The sequence below is a fragment of the Castor canadensis genome, chromosome 12, assembly GCF_047511655.1.
Source record: "Castor canadensis chromosome 12, mCasCan1.hap1v2, whole genome shotgun sequence".
In the NCBI taxonomy this organism is placed as follows: Eukaryota; Metazoa; Chordata; class Mammalia; order Rodentia; family Castoridae; genus Castor; species Castor canadensis.
The window spans coordinates 112,521,332-112,540,762 of NC_133397.1; the positions used below are offsets into that span (position 1 = coordinate 112,521,332).

Consider the following 19,431-nt stretch of genomic DNA (forward strand, 5'->3'; position numbering starts at 1 on the left):
GTCAGTCTACTTTGTGGCTTAGGCCCAGGTGTTCCTCCTTGCTGTCTTTCTGTCATGTCTGGTTAGAGTTATCTCCTTGGGAGGCATTGAGAAGCACTTGAACCCAGTAACAACTGCATTCAAGTGTTGGTTCTAGAAGGTGGTGACCAGGTGAGCAGCTTAGAGAAAGGGGCCTGATTCCCAGACAGATGCCTGTTCCTGTGGGATGGGTCTGGGGCTTGAGACTGGGAAGCAAGAGTGACAGGATACGAAGCATGTTATCTGCACACATGACCTTTGTTCTCCTTTCTTAATTACTGTTCCTCAAAGTAATTCTTAATTACTGTTCCTCAAATTACTGTTGTCATTCTGTTCCTCAAATAGGTTTGACATTGGCCAGTTGCTAGTGTGAGGGCACATGAGACTTTGGTGGTGGCATGGGCTTAGAAGGAAAGATGGAGGCTTGGCAGATGGGATGCTTACTGGAGGCACTGAATTTTTGCTCTCCTGACCAGGGAATATTTGATGTGAAGGCTGGGTACCAGCTGTCTCAGCAAAGAGAGAATACTCTCTAGTGCTTACTATTATTGCACTAAGAAAGAGAAAGTTCTGGCTAAAGCTACCAAAGAATAACTCTTTTCCTCTGCTTTGTGTTAAGCAAGCAAAAAGCAGCAATGTTGTGTAGTCAGTGCTCCTAGCTCCTGTTCTACTCAAGTCTACCCTCTCGTCTGGTCCCCGAACGGATGGATCCTGATACCTAAGTTCATCTTGCGCTTTCTCGCGTGCCACTCTCTGCTCTTTCCATCTTTTTTGCTCAGGGTTCCCATCCCTGCGCAAAAACTTCCTCTTGGCCTATCTCACTTCCTGAAACATCCTGAAGACGGCCACTTATCTTGATGGAGCTTGAAAAGCCAGCTGGGGGCAGAGGAAGGCAGAGGGCCTTGACTGTGTCTGTCTGGGGAACTAAAAGCAGCAACACTTCCAGATTCAGCTTATGTGGATCTGTGTCCTCCAAGTTCCTGGGAGTCTAGAGAGATGTGACCCACAAAGAAGCTGTAGGTGATCACTCTGTCATAGACATTTCTAAGGAGAAGAGTTTCCAGAAGAGATCACCCCCACCAGAGAAGAGAAGGAATGAGCAGGTTGTGAGTTTCTGACTGTTGCTTCATGTGGACTTCTGGGGAAAGATGTCTGGCAAGAGCTAGGTTCACTGGCCCAAACCAGTCCTACTGGCTCACCTGTCACCTGGGAGGCTCCTCTGGGACGTCATGATACCCAACATGTGGTTGAAAATCACCTACATCACCTTGGAGGCTTTCATCGGGCTCTGTGCCATTGTGGGGAACATGCTGGTCGTCTGGGTGGTCAAGCTGAACCCCAGTCTGCGGACCACTACCTTCTATTTCATTGTGTCGCTAGCGCTGGCTGACATTGCAGTTGGGGTGCTGGTCATACCTTTGGCTATTGTCATCAGCCTGAACATCAAAACCCACTTCTACAGCTGCCTATTCATGTCCTGCATCCTGCTGATCTTCACCCACGCCTCCATCATGTCCTTGCTGGCCATTGCTGTAGACCGATACCTGAGGGTCAAGCTCACTGTCAGGTAACCTGCTTGAAGAAGGGTGGGGTACAGCAGTGACAGAGGTGCTTGGGAAAAGAGGCTAAGTTCAGATCTCAGACCTTTTCAGTGGAAATGAATCAACATTGCTCCCTGAAAGAGGACAATAAATGTCTTTTTATAACATGGTCTGTGAAGGTTTAGTCATGATGAACCAAGACTCAGGAGCAAGAAACAGGAGTGCTCTGACCCCTTCTCCACTGACCACGTGTATATGCTCAGTCCTCTATGGCAGCTGAAAATGATGAATGTTTAATGCATCTTTAGTAAAAAAAAAAAAATGCTCTTGAGTTTTAGAAATGATAGAAACCTACTAGATAAGATACTATTTTAGGAGAAGTAGGAAGACTAAGAAAAGGTAAACAGATGTTTGTGTTGCTTTGCAAATGTAGGTTATTATCTTATCTTTGCTTTATACTGTTTTCCTGTCCCAATGCTGAGAAAGGGATTCTCCCAATGTACATTTTCTTTTTCCTTCTTCGTATGACACCTGAGAAAGTTTTTGTACAAACTAGTATCAATCTTCTATGTGACCACGTGAAGAGAATAGACTACCAAATGGAGAAATCAAATTCCCCAAGTGTCATAGTTACATGGGTCTCATGTTTCTTGTCTCTTCTCTTGGGGAAAGAGTATGGTGGGTCAGCTACCAACAAGCTTTAGAAGTAAGCAAATCTCTAACCTCCGACCTTGGGCAAGGGATTTAACTTTCTCTGCTTCAGTTTCTCGTCTGTATCATAGCGGTTGAGATGTTCTGAAGCAGATTAATCTGTTTTCAATTAGAGCTCCACCACTTCTAGCTTGTATGTGTTCTTGAACTTGTTTGAATTTGTTTTTTTTTTCACCTATAAAATAAAGCTACTGATTGCACCTTATAAAATTCAATGAGTTAGCACATGTGAAGTTCTTAGAAAAATTCCTGCTACCCCGTTTATTCTCAATAAATGACTGTTATTTGCACAATTATTTATTGCCATCTATAAACTAGAGATTCTCATAGAATATCTCCAGTTGGCTGAGAGATTTAATTGGAATTAAGTCTTCTGAATAGATGGTATTTAACAAGGTTAGTTTCCTTTCTTTGTAGTCTGTGAAAGCTGTGGTCAGCTGATGTTTAGGAGAAAATGGTGGCTGTCGTTGGGCCAGTCTTTCAGGGGATCTGAAGCACGTCAATGCAACCTTTACAACTTCATTGGTTCACTAATCCAAATACCAAGTGTGGCTGCCCATTTGATACAGAAGGCAGGCCTCAGTAGAGGGGCTGTGCAGGAGAGGTGCAGTGTAATCTATGAGCAGTTGCACAATAGCCAAATACAGCAATACAGGGTATAACAGGCAAGCATGCTTTAAGATTACTTCTCCCTGGATAGGTGACCCCAGGAGACTTAGTTAAATCTTGTCTCCCAGGAATTTTTGAAGAATTTTTGGGCTGGAAATGGAGTCACAAGTGAGACATGTATATTCCCAATCCATTCTAGATTGGTCTTTAGAAATGTTCCCAGAGAAGTTTCTGGATTTTTCTTGAATCATTTTTCTGCTCATCTGTCTTCACAACCAGTAGAATTTAGAATCCAGTCACTGTGGACTGACTATGTTCTCCTCTTTTACCAAATGGTTAGGGAATGAAGAGAGTGTATCCTTTGTCTTTCTCCCTCCCCTGTCTTTTACCAGCTCTATTTCCCCCCATTTAGCATTTCCTGCTGTGAACTCACTGGCTCTTTTCCATTCAAACAGATATAGGAGGGTCACCACTCAAAGAAGAATATGGCTGGCCCTGGGCCTTTGCTGGCTGGTGTCCTTCCTGGTGGGATTGGCCCCCATGTTTGGCTGGAATAAGAGACTGACTTCAAGGAACCCCCCAAATGGTACCATCCTGTCATGCTCTTTCCCTTCTGTCATGAGTATGGACTACATGGTCTTCTTCAGCTTCTTGACCTGGATCTTCATCCCCCTGCTTGTCATGTGTGCCATCTACCTGAACATCTTCTATATCATCCGCAACAAACTCAGTCAGAACTTGTCTAGCTCCAAAGAGACAGGGATATCTTATGGACGGGAGTTCAAGACAGCGAAGTCCCTATTTCTGGTTCTCTTCCTGTTTGCTTTGTGCTGGCTACCCCTGTCCATCATCAACTGCATCCTCTACTCTAATGTTAAAGTACCAGACATTTTGATATGCTTGGGCATCCTTCTGTCCCATGCTAACTCCATGATGAACCCTATTATCTACGCTTGCAAAATAAAGAAGTTCCAGAAAACCTACATTTTGATCCTCAAAGCCTGTAGCATCTGCCGGCCTGCTGATTGCTTGGACCCAAACATTGAGCAGGTTCCTGAGTAGTTAACCATGAATGATGATCTTGACCTTCACATTCAGCACCAGTAGTCTGGGCCCTGTCTGTGACCCTTGCCTCCTTCCACTGAGGTGAGGAGCACTTGACTGGCTGCTAACAATTGTACTCCGCCACCAAATTTATTTTCTTGTTTTTCTTTTCTAATTCAATTTTCTGGGGGCATGACTTGGGGACAATGTATTAGTGATACTGTTGACTGTGTTCCTCCTTCCAAACAGAGGAAGAAATCATGGAAGCTAAGTGTTTCTCATATTGTCAAAAGGCTCAAATTGGGCTGGGAGTGTTTATGGTGGTGACTCCTTTTCAGCAGAGAATCTGCTTTCAGAAGACTCCTAGGAGATGGTGGGAACAGAGGAGCAAACTCTTCAAGGGGGACTTAAACTGCAGAATTCACCTGCAGATGTGTTTGAATAAATAAAACATGACAGCTAACTGCTGTGTAGCTCTTTGCTGGGATATGTGGGGCTCAAAGACCCAGGCGGCTGCCGGTGGCATTCAGTCTTCCTGTTCTCCAGAGCCAGGTGGTGGCTTATGTTCTTACAACACCCTGTTCCTTATTCCTAGGCCGCCGATCAGAACAGCTGTCAGCTTTTTATTTGTATTCATGTACTGTGAGAGAAGGAGTCCTGCTCATTTCCCCTGATCATTACGATGCTTCGTTGTAATAGGAATGGTGGATGAGAGGCAAAAGCAGACACTGGATAGCTGTTACTTGTTGAGCACTTTCTATGCACTAAGCATTTTGGACACTCTGTCCCCTTTGATCCCGACAATCTGTGAGGTAGGGACTACAATTACTTTTTAATCTCTGCTTCACGAAATCAAAAACTGATGCAGAGAGAAGTTAAGTCACTTGTCCATAGTTTACATGATTAACAAGTTCTAGATTTAGGCTCAGCCTTGTGTGGTGGGAATATCCAAACTTCCTGCCACCTGTTCTCAGGCAAGGAGGGATATGGACTTCAAGTCCAAACTGTCAAGTTCATCTGTACATTTAACAGACCGATGGATTCAAAGTTTTTGCCTTAGCTGTAATTTAAATTTTTAAAAAGTTATTATAAATTGATTGTACAAAAGGGTTTCATTGTAATATTTACATACTTACATACAATGTACTTTGATCAAATTCACTCTGTCTATATTACTCTTTCTTACCCTTCTCACTTCCCCTGTTCTTAACAGTTTTTAGTGGGTTTCCCTTATATTATTTTCATATATATGTATATATATATATATATATATATATATATAAAAAATGTACTTTGATCATATTCATCCCCCATTATCCTTTCCTTTCTCCCTCCCCCCCTTTCTTTGGTTCTCCTGCTACAGTCCCACTTTTTTGGTGAAACTCGAACTCAGGGCTTCATGCTTGCAAAGCAGATGCTCTGCCACTTGAGCCACACCTCCAGTCCATTTTGTTCTGGTTATTTTGGAGATGGGGTCTGGGGAACTATTTGCCAGGGCTGGCCTTGACTGATGATCCTACCAATCTCAGCCTCCCAAGTAGGTAAGATTACAGGTGTGAGCAACCAGTGTTCAAACTAAACAGTTCCACTTTTACAGTCATGTCAATATATATTATTATCATTTTGGGGGGTCTTGATTCCATATATGTGCAAAAACATGAGATGTTTGACTTTCTGAGCTTGGTTGATTTCTCTTAACACGATCTTCAATTTCATTCATTTTCCTTAGAACAATTTAATTTCATTCTTCCTTTATGGCTGAATAATACCCCATAGTGAGTATATATACCACATTTTCTTTATGCACTCATGTGTTGGGCACCCAGGCTGATTCCCTAGCTTGCCATAGCTGCTAACTGCTGACCATAAATCAGGATCCTGGGCAGGGTACAGTGTCAGTCACATCATTCGAGCATTGAATGTGGCTCCAGACATTCAAGGTGGCACCTCTGGTCTGGCCTATCCAAATTTGCAGCTGTATGTAGATTGTCATTCCCAGAATGAATCTATTAACTTGATGAGAGCAGCAAGATGGAGATTCCAATTAAACAGAGAACAAATGCCTCTGAAAATGAAATAGATTTTTAGACCATCCTGAAAATGTATCCTAAACCTAGTCTTAGGCCAGAACCTGATGACCAAATTTGCCTTGTTAATGTTTTATATAAACAAAAGGTCCTTATTTTCCTCCCAGGAAGAGTTCAAAGTTTTTTTTTTGTTTTTTTTCTTGATTTTTGGGTTTAGTCGACCCATCTCCAGGGAGAGGCCCTGGATTTGTTCTAAAGCTTCATGAGCTCTGCCCAGTTGGAGAGTGGAGGAAGTGCTGCAGAGCCTGGTAATCTTCACACCAGGCCTTGTAATTTGTAATCTCTAACCAGTTGCTATAGCAACACTCAACCCCTACCCCCACCCCCTTTTAAAAATTTTATTTAAAGTGACCACTTCCCTCAAGTCTGCCCTAAATCTGAAGGTGTCACTAGACAAGCTTGTAGCTTGGGTTTCAAGAAATAATTACTTTTTTTCCTCCCCTCCTCCTCCTCTTTCTCTTTCTTGTCTGGTTGTCACTGATGGTTTTAGGGAGTTGCATTTTTTTGTTTTGTTTTTCTTAAGTGGGACTCTCCTGAGATAAGGTGTTCCACCAGAACACCAAGAGACCGAGAGAAGTTTCTCTCTCTCTCTCTCTCTTTTGTTTTTTTAGAGTAAGCTCAAAAAAAGTGAACCAGAAATCACTGGTGAGGAATTTGGCTAGAAGTAAGGAGATCCACCCTGGTTTCAGGTTTAGAGATTAGTGTCACAGGAATCTCCCCACAAATCCCTCTTTTGGTGACCATCTTTTCAGCCAAGCGGGAAAGGGAAACTGACTTTTACTTTAAAGGAATCAGATGAAAAGACGGCCCAGAGGAACCTGAGGACTGCTTCCTCCTCCACATGCAGAGACTGGAACAAAGGTGGATGTTGAGTAACTGGATTTATCACCTTTTTCAAAAAAAGTATTATTAAGTCAAGTGTGAAAATAAGCAAAGAGCATTCTACTGAGAACAGGCAAAGGCTGTTTATTCTGCACTTGCTCTAGCAAGTGGGTCGGCCACCAGCAGTGGCATTTGGCAGAGGCTCACAAGCAGGCAGATGAATGGGGAAGCTGGTGGTGCACACCTGTAATCACGGCTACTCTGTAGGATAAGGCTGGAGGGTATTTAAGACCAGACTGGGCAACAGAACAGAACCCGTCTCAAGAAACAAAACGTTTAGGCACACTAAAATTTTAGCGACTTTATTGGACCTGTCAAGAATTCATGAATTGAGCTTCACCAGACCACAAGTGGTTCAAGATTACACTGAGAAAGTGTGAGGATTTGGGTAGGGGACTTTTCTAAGACATTGATGGAAGCAAAACAGAGAAAATAAATTTGATTGTTTAAAATGGTGAGTCCCTAATTAGAGGTTAGTCTGGTGGTTTCTGGTTGATTACACTTAAATGTTGGTTTACTGTTTACACTGTGTTGGGGTTTAATTTGACTGTGTAGGAAGCCAAGGAGCTAGAGCCCTGTGGGCATTTTTTTTTTTTTAACAGAGGAAAAAAGAGAAGGCTTCAGGTATGTGCTGATTGGAGAGCGCTGGCATGGGGAGGTTGTTGGCAGACTAATTCAAGCAGGGGGCATTTGATGCAATTGGTTAAAGATGCACACCTGGCCATATGGAGAGTGTCCTTACAGGAATTACTGTTTGGCTTGCTTAATTGTTGCTAGGGATAACAATCTGACTTCTCACAAGTCCGACTTATCGCAGTCTGGTTTACTGTTTATTGTAGATTAGCAGCTGGTTTCCTGTACAGGTTGCCCCTGATCATGAGTCAATATTATTTTGATATGCAATCTGACCATTGTCCGTATGCACGTGCAGTTTCTTTCAACTCCACGCACACCTTCTAGAGAAACTCTGCCCTTTGATATTATGGCTGAGTAGGAACAGGGAAGGATAAGAGCCACCCAGATGACAGGGCATATGTAAAGTGCATTATTACAATGGGGGAAGCGAGGATAACCCAAATAGAAGAGGGTCTTGTTATTCTCATCCTTGTCTCCCCAGCCCCCCTCCCATATTTAGCCTGGGATCACCGTGGTTTTACTAGCTGTGTGAACTTGCCACCTTCCTTGTGCTTTTGAGCCTCAATTTTCCTCATTTGTAAGATGAGACTAAGAATTCTCACGTCAAACTTGTTTCTAACTTTCGTTTTTTGCTTTTTGTTTGTTTACTTTTTATGACACTCAGGCTGGTTTGGAACTCATGACCCTCGTTCTTCCACCTTCCAAATACCAGAATTACAGGCCTGCACTACCATGCATAGCTCTGCTTTTCTGCTTTTTATTATATGTGAAATATAAGCAGTGGAGTGTCTAGAAAAAGAAGCCCTCATGTATCTATTATCCTGCTTTAATAATGGCCAATTTGTGGTCAATCTTGTTTCATTTATGACTATACCCTTTTGCCCTACCCAATTACTTTAAAATTCTGGAAATTGAATTACTTCATTTTTGTTTGCATTCATAAAAGATTTTTTAGCAGCTGGGCACTGAAAGCTCTTGCCTAGAATCCTAGCTATTTTAGGAGATTCAGGTTGGCCAGGAGGATTGCATTTCGAGGCCAGCCTGGGCAAAAAAGTTTGTGTGACCCTCATCTCAACCAATAGCTGTGTGCAGTGGTATACACCTGTCATTCCAAGCTGAGATATGGAGGACAGTGGTTCCTGGCCAGCCTGAGCAAAGAAAATTCTCAAAATCCCATCTCAATAGAAAACTGGGTGTGGTGGTGCGTGCCTGTCATCCCAGCAATGGTGGAGAAGGTTAAAATAGAAGGGTTGTGGTGTAGGCCAGATTGGGCAGGGCTTCATGCTTGCCAGGTAGGCACCCTACCACTTGAGCTACACCTCCAATCCTTTTTGCTCTGGTTATTTTTGAGCCACAAGCACCTGGCTTGTTTTTTTCTTTCTTGTTTTTTTGAAACATGGTCTCACTACGTAGCCCAGGCTGGCCTTGGACTCTATCCTCCTTTCTCTGCATCCTCAGTACTGGGATTATAGGCATGAACCACCACACCTAGCTCTAGCACTGCTTTTAAAAAACATAAGCACAGAACTGGGCACTGGTGGCTCACTCTATAATCCTAGCTACTCAGGACGCAGCTATCAGGAGGATTGCAGTTCAAACCCAGCTTAGGCAAATAGTTTGTGACACTCTGTCTCGAAAAAACTCATCACAAAAAAGGGCTGATGGAGTGACTCAAGGTATAGGCCCTGAGTTCAAGTCCTAGTACCACAAGAAAAAAAACCCATAAGCACAATAATTGTATTAATACTAGCACCATGTAACAAATCATTTCCAAATTCAGAGGTGTACGACAATAAACCTTTAGTATCTTTTGCGGTTTCCATGGGATGGAAGCTCAGGGAGCATCTTGTTTGGATCCACTTCCAAACAAATTGATATCCATGTGGGTCTCCCCATAGTCTGCTTGAGAGTCCTTGCAGCATGGTGGCTGACTTCCCCAAGAGGGAGCAGTCCAACAAACTAGGGTGGAAGTTATACACCTTTTATGACCTCTGAAGCCAGAGGCTTCTGCCATGTTTTTTTGATCACACAGCGCAGCCCTGACTCAGCTTCCAAGGGAACTACATGCAGACATGGACACCAAGAGCTATCTTGAAGGCTGGCTGTGACAATACCATTATCACATCTAACATAAAATTAACAATTATTTCTTAATACTATCCACTGTCTAGTTACTGTCCAAATGGTCTAAATTGTTTGCTTCAATCAGGATCCAGATAAGTTCCATATATTACAATTTGTTAATATGATTCCAAGTCTCTTTTAATCTTTAGGTTCTTTCTTTTCCTTTTCTTTTTTTCACGTTTGTTGAAATAGAGGTTTTATTTTATTTGTTTTGGTGGCACTGGAGTTTGAACTCAGGGCCTCACGCTTGCTAGGCAGGAGCTCTACCACTTGAGCCACTCTGCCAGCCAAAATAGAGGTTTTTGATGATATTAAATGTGACAATGCAAGCTTGCTGCTGGCCTGTATACTGAATTCTTGTGACTTAGAGGTCAGCTTCCTTTTCTCTGTATAGTTCTAATTTTAGTGTATGTGCTGCTGAAGCAAGCACATGGCTCCCCTTTCTCAAGAAAAGACATTATTGCACAATCTAGAAAAACATCCCCAGCTGGCCCTGGATATAGGAAGTGACAGCTCTGGGATGCAATAAGTAGCACTCAGACTAAATTCAAGAATTTAAGGTAGTTTGAGAATTCAAACTTTTTTTCTTCTTCTTCTGTTTTCTTTGGTGGTACTGGGGTTTGAACTCAGGACCTCACACTTGGTAGGCAGGCGCTCTACCACTTGAGCCCCTCTGCCAGCCCTTTTTTGTGTTGGGTATTTTCAAGCTAAGTTCTCCTGAACTACTTGCCTGGGCTGGCTTTGAACCGCGATCCTCCCGATTTCTGCCTCCTGAGTAGTTAGGATTATAGACGTGAGCCACCGGCGCCCGGCTGAGAATTCAGACTTTCAAAGCTAGCGATCAGAGCATATGAGTCCATTAGGAGCCAGGAGAAGCTGCTGCTGTTGTGTGGACGGGCCTCCTTGATTTATAGCAGCTCCACCCAGGAAAGCCTTCCAGAGGTCTGAAATTGCAGCCCTACCTGCTGGCACCCGTTTAACTCATGCATTCCAGCTTCTATGCCATGTGCTGTGATCGGCTGGCATACCATGCCTCTACCCCCACTCCCCAGGCACAGTTGCTCATTCCAACTGGCGTCAGGTTAATTAAGAATATCTTTGCTGGGATTCCTCCCACCTATTTTTTTTCTTTTTAAAAGCCTGCAGTACCTGGTATTCTCAGGCAGCTCTCATTCAGGTACTAACCAGGCCCAACTCTGCTTCGCTTCTGAAATCAGATGAGATTGGGAGCATTTGGGGTGGTGGTATGGCCGTAGACAATTCTTCCCATCTAAGTAGGAGTTGGGCCTCTGAGAATGGTTAAAGGGGCGTGTCCTCTGACAATACCCAGATCGCTGATGAGAAAAGGCACAGTTGCACACCTGAACATGTGCCAGGGGTGTCCTTTTCTGAGTGTGTACAAAGCCTTGCGGCCAGAGTGGATTTATCCAGGAGGGGTATACCCACTCCTATTTTGGCTCTGCCAGGAAGCCCAGATTTTCTCAGTTGTCCCTTAAATAGGCTTATGTCTGTGAATGACATCCCTGAGGTACCCTTGTGCAGTGCCCAATCTGGAGAGCTACACACGACACTACTGCTCAGGATAACTGGTTGTTCCTCTCTACACTGATCCGTCCAAATTAAAACCATTTTAAGTTTAAACGTCTCTGTTTCTCTTAAACAGATCCAGAATTCCTGAGATTCCGGGGTTCTTCATATCCTTCCAGTTGAAGGTTCACTTCCTTCCAGTCATGGAGCTCTTCATTCTGCTCTCCTTGACTCTCTTTTCGGGTAAGGTGTGGGGAAGGACTGTCTGTGCCCTCCAAGCTATGGCTCTCCCAGAGAGCTTGCGTTTTCTTCTCTTCTAATTGGAGTCCCTCCTTATTCACTCGAATCACCTAAGCAGTGTGGATGGGAAAAATAAGAGGTGGAAATAGGTCTTGTTAATTCTTTTTCTCACCTCTGACAAGAGGGCTGTGGGGATCTTGAAGCACCTGGCTAAAAATAGGGCTCTGCATTTTCTCTTTCATTTTCCCCAAACGCCCCTTTGCCTCTCCTTTTTCCCCTCGCATATGTTTGTGCTGATACAGGAAGACATTACCTTCCCTTTTCGGCCAGGCCTGATACCGAAGGTGGCCTTATCTGGCTCTGTCTCCTCAGTTGACGCCTGTCTCTGGGTCAGAATCCATGCCTATGAAGTGCGGATCACATGATCTCTTTTGTGGGATTGTGATGAGAGCAAAATTCTATCTTGGATGTGAGCCTGTTTTGTAGAGTGGTGGTCACCCCTGTAAACCCTATGTGAAGCAGCATCTGGAGGGGGGGTTGGGATACAGCTGGAAGGCTGAGAGGAATGGGATCGTCTGCCTCATCTCTTCTCCTAGGCCAGACATTTTCCCAATCAAGGTCAAGGTGATGCTATGGCATGACTTTCCTCATTATGCAATACCCTGGCGTGATAGAGGTGCCTATGCTGGACTTGTGTGAAAGAAATAGTATGTTCTTAGCTCCTAAAGGCAGACCCCAAGTCTCTCTCTTTTCAGCCATCTGCAGCCAGCAGAAGCCTCCTAACCATTTTCTTTTTGAGGCTACCAAAATGGGGTGGGAAGCTAGGGACAGAGGATCTACTGATGGTGAGCCTAAGCTCTTTACCGAGGCCCCTACCTCCATATTTCACAAATCCTTAGGTCAGGGGAAATGACCTCTCCAGGGTTGCTATATTATTTTTTTAGGTCTGCCATAACAAAATGCCAGAGACCAGGTAGCTTATACAGTGTAAATTTATTTCCTTACAGTTAGGGAAGCTAGAAATCTGTATTAATCAACTTTTCATCTCTGAGACAAAATACCTGATATAAACAACATAATGGAGAAAGAGCTAGCATTTGTTGCCCTTAATGCAGTGAAACTAAAGCAGATACCTTAAAGCAACTGAGGCCAATAGGCAAAGGGGAACAGGAACTAGAGAAAAGGTTAGATCAAAAAGAATTAACCTAGAAGGTAACACCCACGCACAGGAAATCAATGTGAGTCAATGCCCTGTATAGCTATCCTTATCTCAACCAGCAAAACCCCTTGTTCCTTCCTATTATTGCTTATACTCTCTCTACAACAAAATTAGAGATAAGGGCAGAATAGTTTCTTCTGGGTATTGAGGGAGGGGAGCGGGAGGGGGTGGAGTGGGTGGTAAGGGAGGGGGTGGGGGCAGGGGGGAGAAATGAACCAAGCCTTGTATGCACATATGAATAATAAAAGAAAAATGAAAAAAAAACCATAATGGAGAAAGGATGTATTTTGGCTCACAATCCATGGTTGACTGGCTTCATTGTTTCTGGGCCATGTGAGATAGGCATCATGGTGGAAGGGTGTAGTGAAGCAGATATTTACCTCATGGCAGCCAGTAAGCAGAGAGAGGGAGGGTTTGTGCTTGCAGGCTTTCTCTTTTCCCCCCTTTTACTCCACAGGGGCCCCCAGCCTATATAATGGTGCTGCTCACATTCAGGGGTCCTTCTCTCTTACTTGATCCTCTCTGGAAACACTCTCAGAGACACATGCAGAAAAGTTGGGCTTTGCTAATCTCCTAGGCATCTCTCAACCCAATCAAGTTGACAGTGAAGATAAAGCCACCACAAAGTCCAAGATCAAAGTGTCTACCATTACTAGATCCTCTGTCCCTAGCTCCCCCACCCCACTTTGGCAGCCTCAAAAAGAAAGTGAATGCTAGAAGGCTTTTGCTGGCTGCTGAGGGCTGAAACCAGAGGGACTCTGGTTCTACTTTTAGGACCTTAAAGCTTACTATTTCCTTCATATAAGGTATTGTCCAAGATCGAGCAACTTTGGTTTCATTCTGAGGCCACTCACAGATAGCCACCTTCTTGTTATGTCCTCACATAGTCATCTTTCTGTTCATATTCTCTGTCTCTTAATCTCTTTTTTCTTTAAAATGACATGAGCCATATTGGATTAAAGACTACTCCAATTTGAACTTAATTGCCTCTTTAGAGGCCTTATGGTCAAATGCAGTCACATTCTGAGGTGTGGGGGTTAGGACTTCAACATGTGGATTTTAGAAGGACACAGTTCAGTCCATAACAGTTGCCAAATCCAAACAGGCAAAAACCAGCCTCTAATTTTTTCATTAGTTCAGAAGGTTATGAGCTGTACTGTATTTGAAAAAATAACTCTGTGTGTGTGTGTGTGTGTGTCTGCCTTTGTGTGTCTGTATGTGTTCACATCACAGATGCCATGGTCATGGATGAAAAGGTCAAGGCAAGCTTCGTGCTGGACACAGCTTCTGCAGTCTGTAACTATGATGCCCACTACAAGAACCACACCAAATATTGGTGCCGAGGCTATTTCCGGGATTACTGTACCATCATCGCCATCACACCTAACAATACCAACCGTGTGGCTCTGAAGGACACAGGGAATCAACTCATTGTCACTGTGTCCTGCCTGACTAAGGAGGATATGGGCTGGTATTGGTGTGGCATCCAGAGGAACTTTGCCAGGGATTACATGGATTTCACAGAGCTGATTGTGAATGACAATGCGGAAGGCATAACCAATGACTTTTGGTCTGGTGAAGGTAAAGAACTTGTCAGGAGTCTTTTGGGGGTTAACCCATGGTAGTGGGTCCTTATTGGTGTGGGTAAAATTCACTGAAGCCAGAGAACACCAACTCAGATTCTTCATAGGTTCTTTGAGGTAACCTGGTCTCTCCCTCCCTCTGAGGTAGGAGGATGGTCATTGATGGTCATTGATGATTCTGGTGGTTAACTGGATGTTTAGGGAAAAGAATGGGGTCTAGGCCCTGGGGCACTCTTGGAACTTCCCTTTCCTTGTAGCAGTCTGTTCACAGACCTTGGAAAAGGCTGGAAGGGGTCTCAAAAATGTAAGATTTTTGTGTTGATGGTCAGGAAAGGCTTTGAGACTGATTGATGAAATCTTAGCCTTGCAGGTCTAGAATCTTGGAGAAGTAACCAAGGCTGCAAAAAGAGAGCCAGATACCTGGAAGCTGTCAACTTAAATAATTTAACAATTTACATGGGTTAAATATTGTGGTCTATCTTGCCAATACCTCCTTTTACTTGTAAGGAGCACAGTCTACCCTAGGGGACCACTGGGAAGGCTCAGGTGGGCCTGGAGTTCACAGGGTGAAATTTGTCCCAGCCAGTCAATTGTGACTTTAGGGCAGAACTAACTCATGGGATCTCATGATCATTCTGCTGAATGTTGGAAACCTTCTTTTGTACCAGAAAGCCGCTGTCTGTTGGGCAAACAGCTTATGGAAGGCCCCGGCTGGTCTTTTTTTCTCTTATGGCTTCTTTGTGGTTTCCATGTGTAGAAGTGATGTCTTTTCCTCTTATAATCTGGATCACAATGCCAGTAGGAAAACAGACCAGGACACGATGGGGAGGGGTGTCATGGGAAGCCCCCACGCCCACTCACTTCCCCCACTCCCTGTAATGGATAGAGTCAAGTCCTCACACCTGGCCAACAGGTAACTGATTCAGCAAGCTTCTGACGGAGCGTGTCACATCACTCTCATTGCAATATTTCTGCTTTGTGGGCATCTGCTTTTAATAGCATGTCTTGAGTTTTAGGCTCATGCTTTAACCTTTAAATAATAAATATAGATGCCCTCCCAGGTCTTATCAAAGGAGGCAATGGAGGTGATAAGGGTGGGACTTCTCCCACTGGGTTCTGGTGGCTGTCAGAAGCATGATGTGGCAACAATGTCACATATCGATTTATTCTGTCAGCATGCAAGTGGCCATGTGGTGTGTCAGGAATTCCTTTCTATAGGAGTGACCCTTAGCCTGGGACTCTTAACTAGGGGCTAGGAGCCTTTGTGCAAATCTGGAGAAGGCTCTCCTTCCTCCAGATACATGAAGCCCAGTGGCAGGGCACATGGCTTGGCCAGTGGGTTTCTGGGCTGAATTTCAGCTCCTACTTGTCTCCTCAGCCTCGTTCTCCGTATAGGGCTTGGTGCCTCTGCCTTACCAGAAGTCGATGGTACACTCACTCTCTGCAGAGTGAGAAGAATAACAGGCAGAAATGCAGGTAGCTAATAGGCAAAAAGGCCTTGAATGGGCCTTGATCTCAACAAATTGTTTCAGATTCAGACCCATCAGGCAAAAAGAACAGTAGCTGCAGGGCTTCCAAAGTTGCCCAAAAGACAGATCGCTCCAGGTGAGTCATAACCTTGGGAGATAAATTTGCTTAGAAGGGCAGCAGTGGGGCAGGGTTGGGATGGACCATGACACAATACTGGTGGTTGATTTGTACCTACTACTTTCGGCTGTGTATTGCTCCTCCTCCACCGAAGCTATGGTCTTAATGATTCTGGTTTGAAAGCAGCAAAAATAGCCTGTAGCTACTTTAAATAAAAGGGAACACTTACCATGAGGAGGGAGCAGTGTCTGAAATTCAGAGGCAGGAATATGGCCACCCAGAAATTGTCAGGAGTGTCCTCAGGGCTTTATCTCCATATCTACTCTACTGCTCTCTCTCTCTCTCTCTCTCTCTCTCTCTCTCTCTCTCTCTTTTTAAATACTGAGGATTGAACTCAGGGCCTTGAGCTTGCTAGGCAGGCACTCTACCACTTGAGTCTTGCATTGCTTATTTTTGAGATAGGGTCTTGCTTTTTGCCTGGGCTGGCCTGGACCATGACCCTCCTATTTGTACTTCCCCACATAGCTGTGGATGACAGGTGTGCACCACTGCGCCCAGTCGTTGGTTGAGATTAGGTCTTATGAATTTTTTTTGCCTGTGAGGGCCTTGAGCTGTGATCCTTCCAATCTCCACCTCCAAAGTAGCTAGGGTTACAGGTTTGAGCCACTGTGCCTGGCCCTGTCATCTGCTGCTCTTGCATGTGATAGCTTCCTTCTGTTTCTGTACTGTCCTTTATAGAAGTATCTATTTATAGTTCCTTGTTTTCTCTCTCCCACATTCAAGAGAGTGGTGAGAGGCTGTATTTTTCCACTCCCGGTCCCCCAGTTGAATATCTTAAGAAGGGGAGTGTTGACCCAGCTTGGTCAGATGCCCATTGGGTCCAAGCAGTGTGGTCCAGATGATAGGGTCATTCTAAATACAGTTTCCAGGAGCTTCTGCAGCTGGGTTGGGATTGGTGGTGTGCTGGTCTCAGAAAAAGATATCAGAGGCCAAGAACCAAAAGGTGTTTCCTTGCAAGGGACCTGAAATCTGCTGTAATTCTTTCTAGGACGTCCATTCTTATCATCTGCATTCTGATCACTGGTTTGGGGATCATCTCTATAATCAGTCATTTGTCCAGAAGAAGGAGAAGTCAAAGGAATAGCAGGGGTAAGAAGCCACAGGGTGTAGAGTGGGCAAGAAAGAGTTAGAGAAAATGAAGGAGGTCAAGAAGAGTGAATGTGACCCTCTTCTTGCTGCCTTGTCACTTGGAGACCAAGGCTGACAGTCCATGGGCTGGGGAAGATAACCACTTCATGGTGACAAAGGTATCACGAAGTGACAGAGGGAACACTGTAGCTTTCCTACGTGGAGTCCTGTGCAGACAGGAAGGAGGGAAGTACAGAGCCAACCACATTGCAAGTTCTATGCCTGGAGGGCCACCTGCCTCCACAACACACAACTTTGGGAGGCAGCCTTAGGCCTTGATTGAAACTTTGACCTGAAGGGACTTTGGCCAAGGCTTCCATCAAAGGAAAGAGCTTCTAGGACCCCAGGGTAAAGCAGGCATTGAGAGATCTCCCTGAAAAGGGTCTGGGTGGGAAAGGACAGTCCAGGGACCTCAGCCCTGGTTTTGCCCCTCAATAAGGGATTGGCGTTTTAGCTTTGTGTCTGTTTTCCCTTGAGGTGCTACGGGTAAAGGCCTAAACAGAAGCCCCCAAACCAGCCAAGCTTCGCCTGTGGTCCTTACACTCTTGGTAAGTTCCCTCTTTGATTCTCCTGTGTCCCAAATCCTGTGCCCCTAGAGCCTGCTCTTTAGGCCTCCCACTTCCTAAATAGAAAAGTCTGTTGCTTATCTACCTTTCACTTTGAGGCAGCCTGAGAGACACAAGGGCTGGTCCTACAGTCTGGGAGAGTCTCTAGGCTACCATGTCTTGATGTTGCCAAGTTCTGAAGTAATCACAGGACAGAAAGAACATATGATGCAATTGTCACTGTTTGGCCACAAAATACACAAGTTTTTTCACTTTTCATGTCCAGAAAACCAAAGAAACACCTTAGCCAACGAAGAGTTGGTAGACATAATTACAAAATAGATTCCAGTTGCCTCTAGGTGTGGAAATAAAACAAAACAAAAATTCAGAGAGAAACCCAACTGCGTCCCCAGAAAGACCTATAGTGAAACACAAGGATCCATGTTGAAAAGCAAAGCTAGGGCTTCCGGATCTCACCCTCTCCCCAGGATGTTTTGGCCCCATGACCAAAGCAGGCCCCAGGAGAGCAAAGAGGCTGCTCCTATAGTGTTCCTGCCTCTGAGGAGCTTTGGGAACTGTGGAGGTGGGGGATGTGGGAAAAGCAACACCCTTCGCAGGTTTGTCAGAGACCACTCCTCTGGGACACAATTACGGTTTATATTTTTGCAAAACACATTGTCACTGCTTTAAGGCATGATTTGGGCAACTTTTCCCTTTTCTGATCCTGTTTTCCTCTCTATAAATTGAAGACTCCATGCCAGGGTTCCCCAGGATTTTTCATTCATTCATTCACTCATTCATTCATTCACTCAACAAGTAAGGACCACACCAGATGCTGAAAATGCAAAGACAAGCAAGATGAATCACACTGGCTTCATGGAGCCTATGAAGCCTACATACACACAAATGTAAAATTATCAACTAGAAAAAGCAAAGGAGAGACACCGTGCTACAAAAGATGAGATGGTATAATTAGCACTCTTCTTTTTAGCAAAGAATTGTACAACCTGCTTTAGTGTGGCCTATTTCCTCACACTCAGGGTACAAGACGGCCCCCTGAACCAAGGTCCCTTCTTGCTTAGGTTCTTGGGTTCTGAAGAAGTCTGCTTGCATTCATATTATCAGAATTTGGTGACAGGTGAACGGAAGCCCAGCGTGCCAGGCATTCCTAGTGACCCGCTGGTGAGCTTTGCAATGATGGCATCCAATTCCAGCCCTGAAAACAAACTTTGGCATTTATTCCCCATGAAACTCCTGTGAGAGACTGCGGCTTTCACTGCAGAAACACTTGGGTAGGCAATAGACCCCAAATCAAATTTTCTTTTCTATTCTCTAACAAAGGATGCAACACTTTGAAGCCCCTCTTATGTGTCCTGACTTGGAAGGAAACAGCCCAAACTCAACACATGTGACTGAAGATGTCTTTTATTTAGTTCATAAATAAAGTGATGGTTCTACAATAGAGCCACCATGACAACTGGCCCATAGTCTCAAGGATTGATTCTCGTCTCTCAGGCTTTCGGAAAGACCCTCTCACCTTGCCGGCCGTCATTTGCAGCCAGGTAACAGCAGTGGCAGTCACACTGGGCAAGGCCACCATCAAATAACATCTGCAGAACTTAGTTCTCATGCATTCAGTTACCCAGAAGGGAAGAGGAGATGCGGAATCTGGGTCAGGGGGGCCAGAAATCACTTGTATTTTATTTGTTAACCAGTAAATTCCTGACCAGTGTTGAATGAACTCCAGGATATGACTCACTTCTCTCAGAGTATCAGTGGGAAAGTATTTCTGGGCAAATTCTTTAAAAAGTATAATATTCCAACTTACTTTTAAAGTGGTATTCAAGCTCCGGCCTCCCTGGCTGGCCCGGGAGCCGGCGGTGCAGACGA

General features: G+C 44.5%; 1 protein-coding gene across 3 annotated transcripts; it reads left to right on the forward strand.

Annotated features, from left to right (window-relative positions):
- The first annotated feature begins 694 nt into the window (after nucleotides 1-694).
- Adora3 (adenosine A3 receptor) lies at nucleotides 695-19,300 on the forward strand. 3 transcript variants are annotated; one of them, XM_074050770.1, is made up of 7 exons: nucleotides 695-1,585; nucleotides 11,316-11,422; nucleotides 13,872-14,219; nucleotides 15,754-15,826; nucleotides 16,857-16,957; nucleotides 17,474-17,544; nucleotides 18,883-19,300. In XM_074050770.1, the coding sequence occupies exons 1-7, from the start codon at nucleotides 1,248-1,250 to the stop codon at nucleotides 18,895-18,897; spliced, it is 1,053 nt and encodes a 350-aa protein (XP_073906871.1). In that variant the 5' UTR covers nucleotides 695-1,247; the 3' UTR covers nucleotides 18,898-19,300. The 3 variants fall into 3 exon arrangements, 2 of the variants coding, with proteins under 2 accessions (XP_073906871.1, XP_073906872.1); XR_012439941.1 differs by lacking the exons at nucleotides 15,754-15,826; nucleotides 18,883-19,300 and having other exon boundaries at nucleotides 17,474-17,541; XM_074050771.1 differs by lacking the exons at nucleotides 11,316-11,422; nucleotides 13,872-14,219; nucleotides 15,754-15,826; ... (1 more) ...; nucleotides 17,474-17,544; nucleotides 18,883-19,300 and adding an exon at nucleotides 3,335-4,386 and having other exon boundaries at nucleotides 700-1,585.
- Nucleotides 19,301-19,431: the final 131 nt, after the last annotated feature.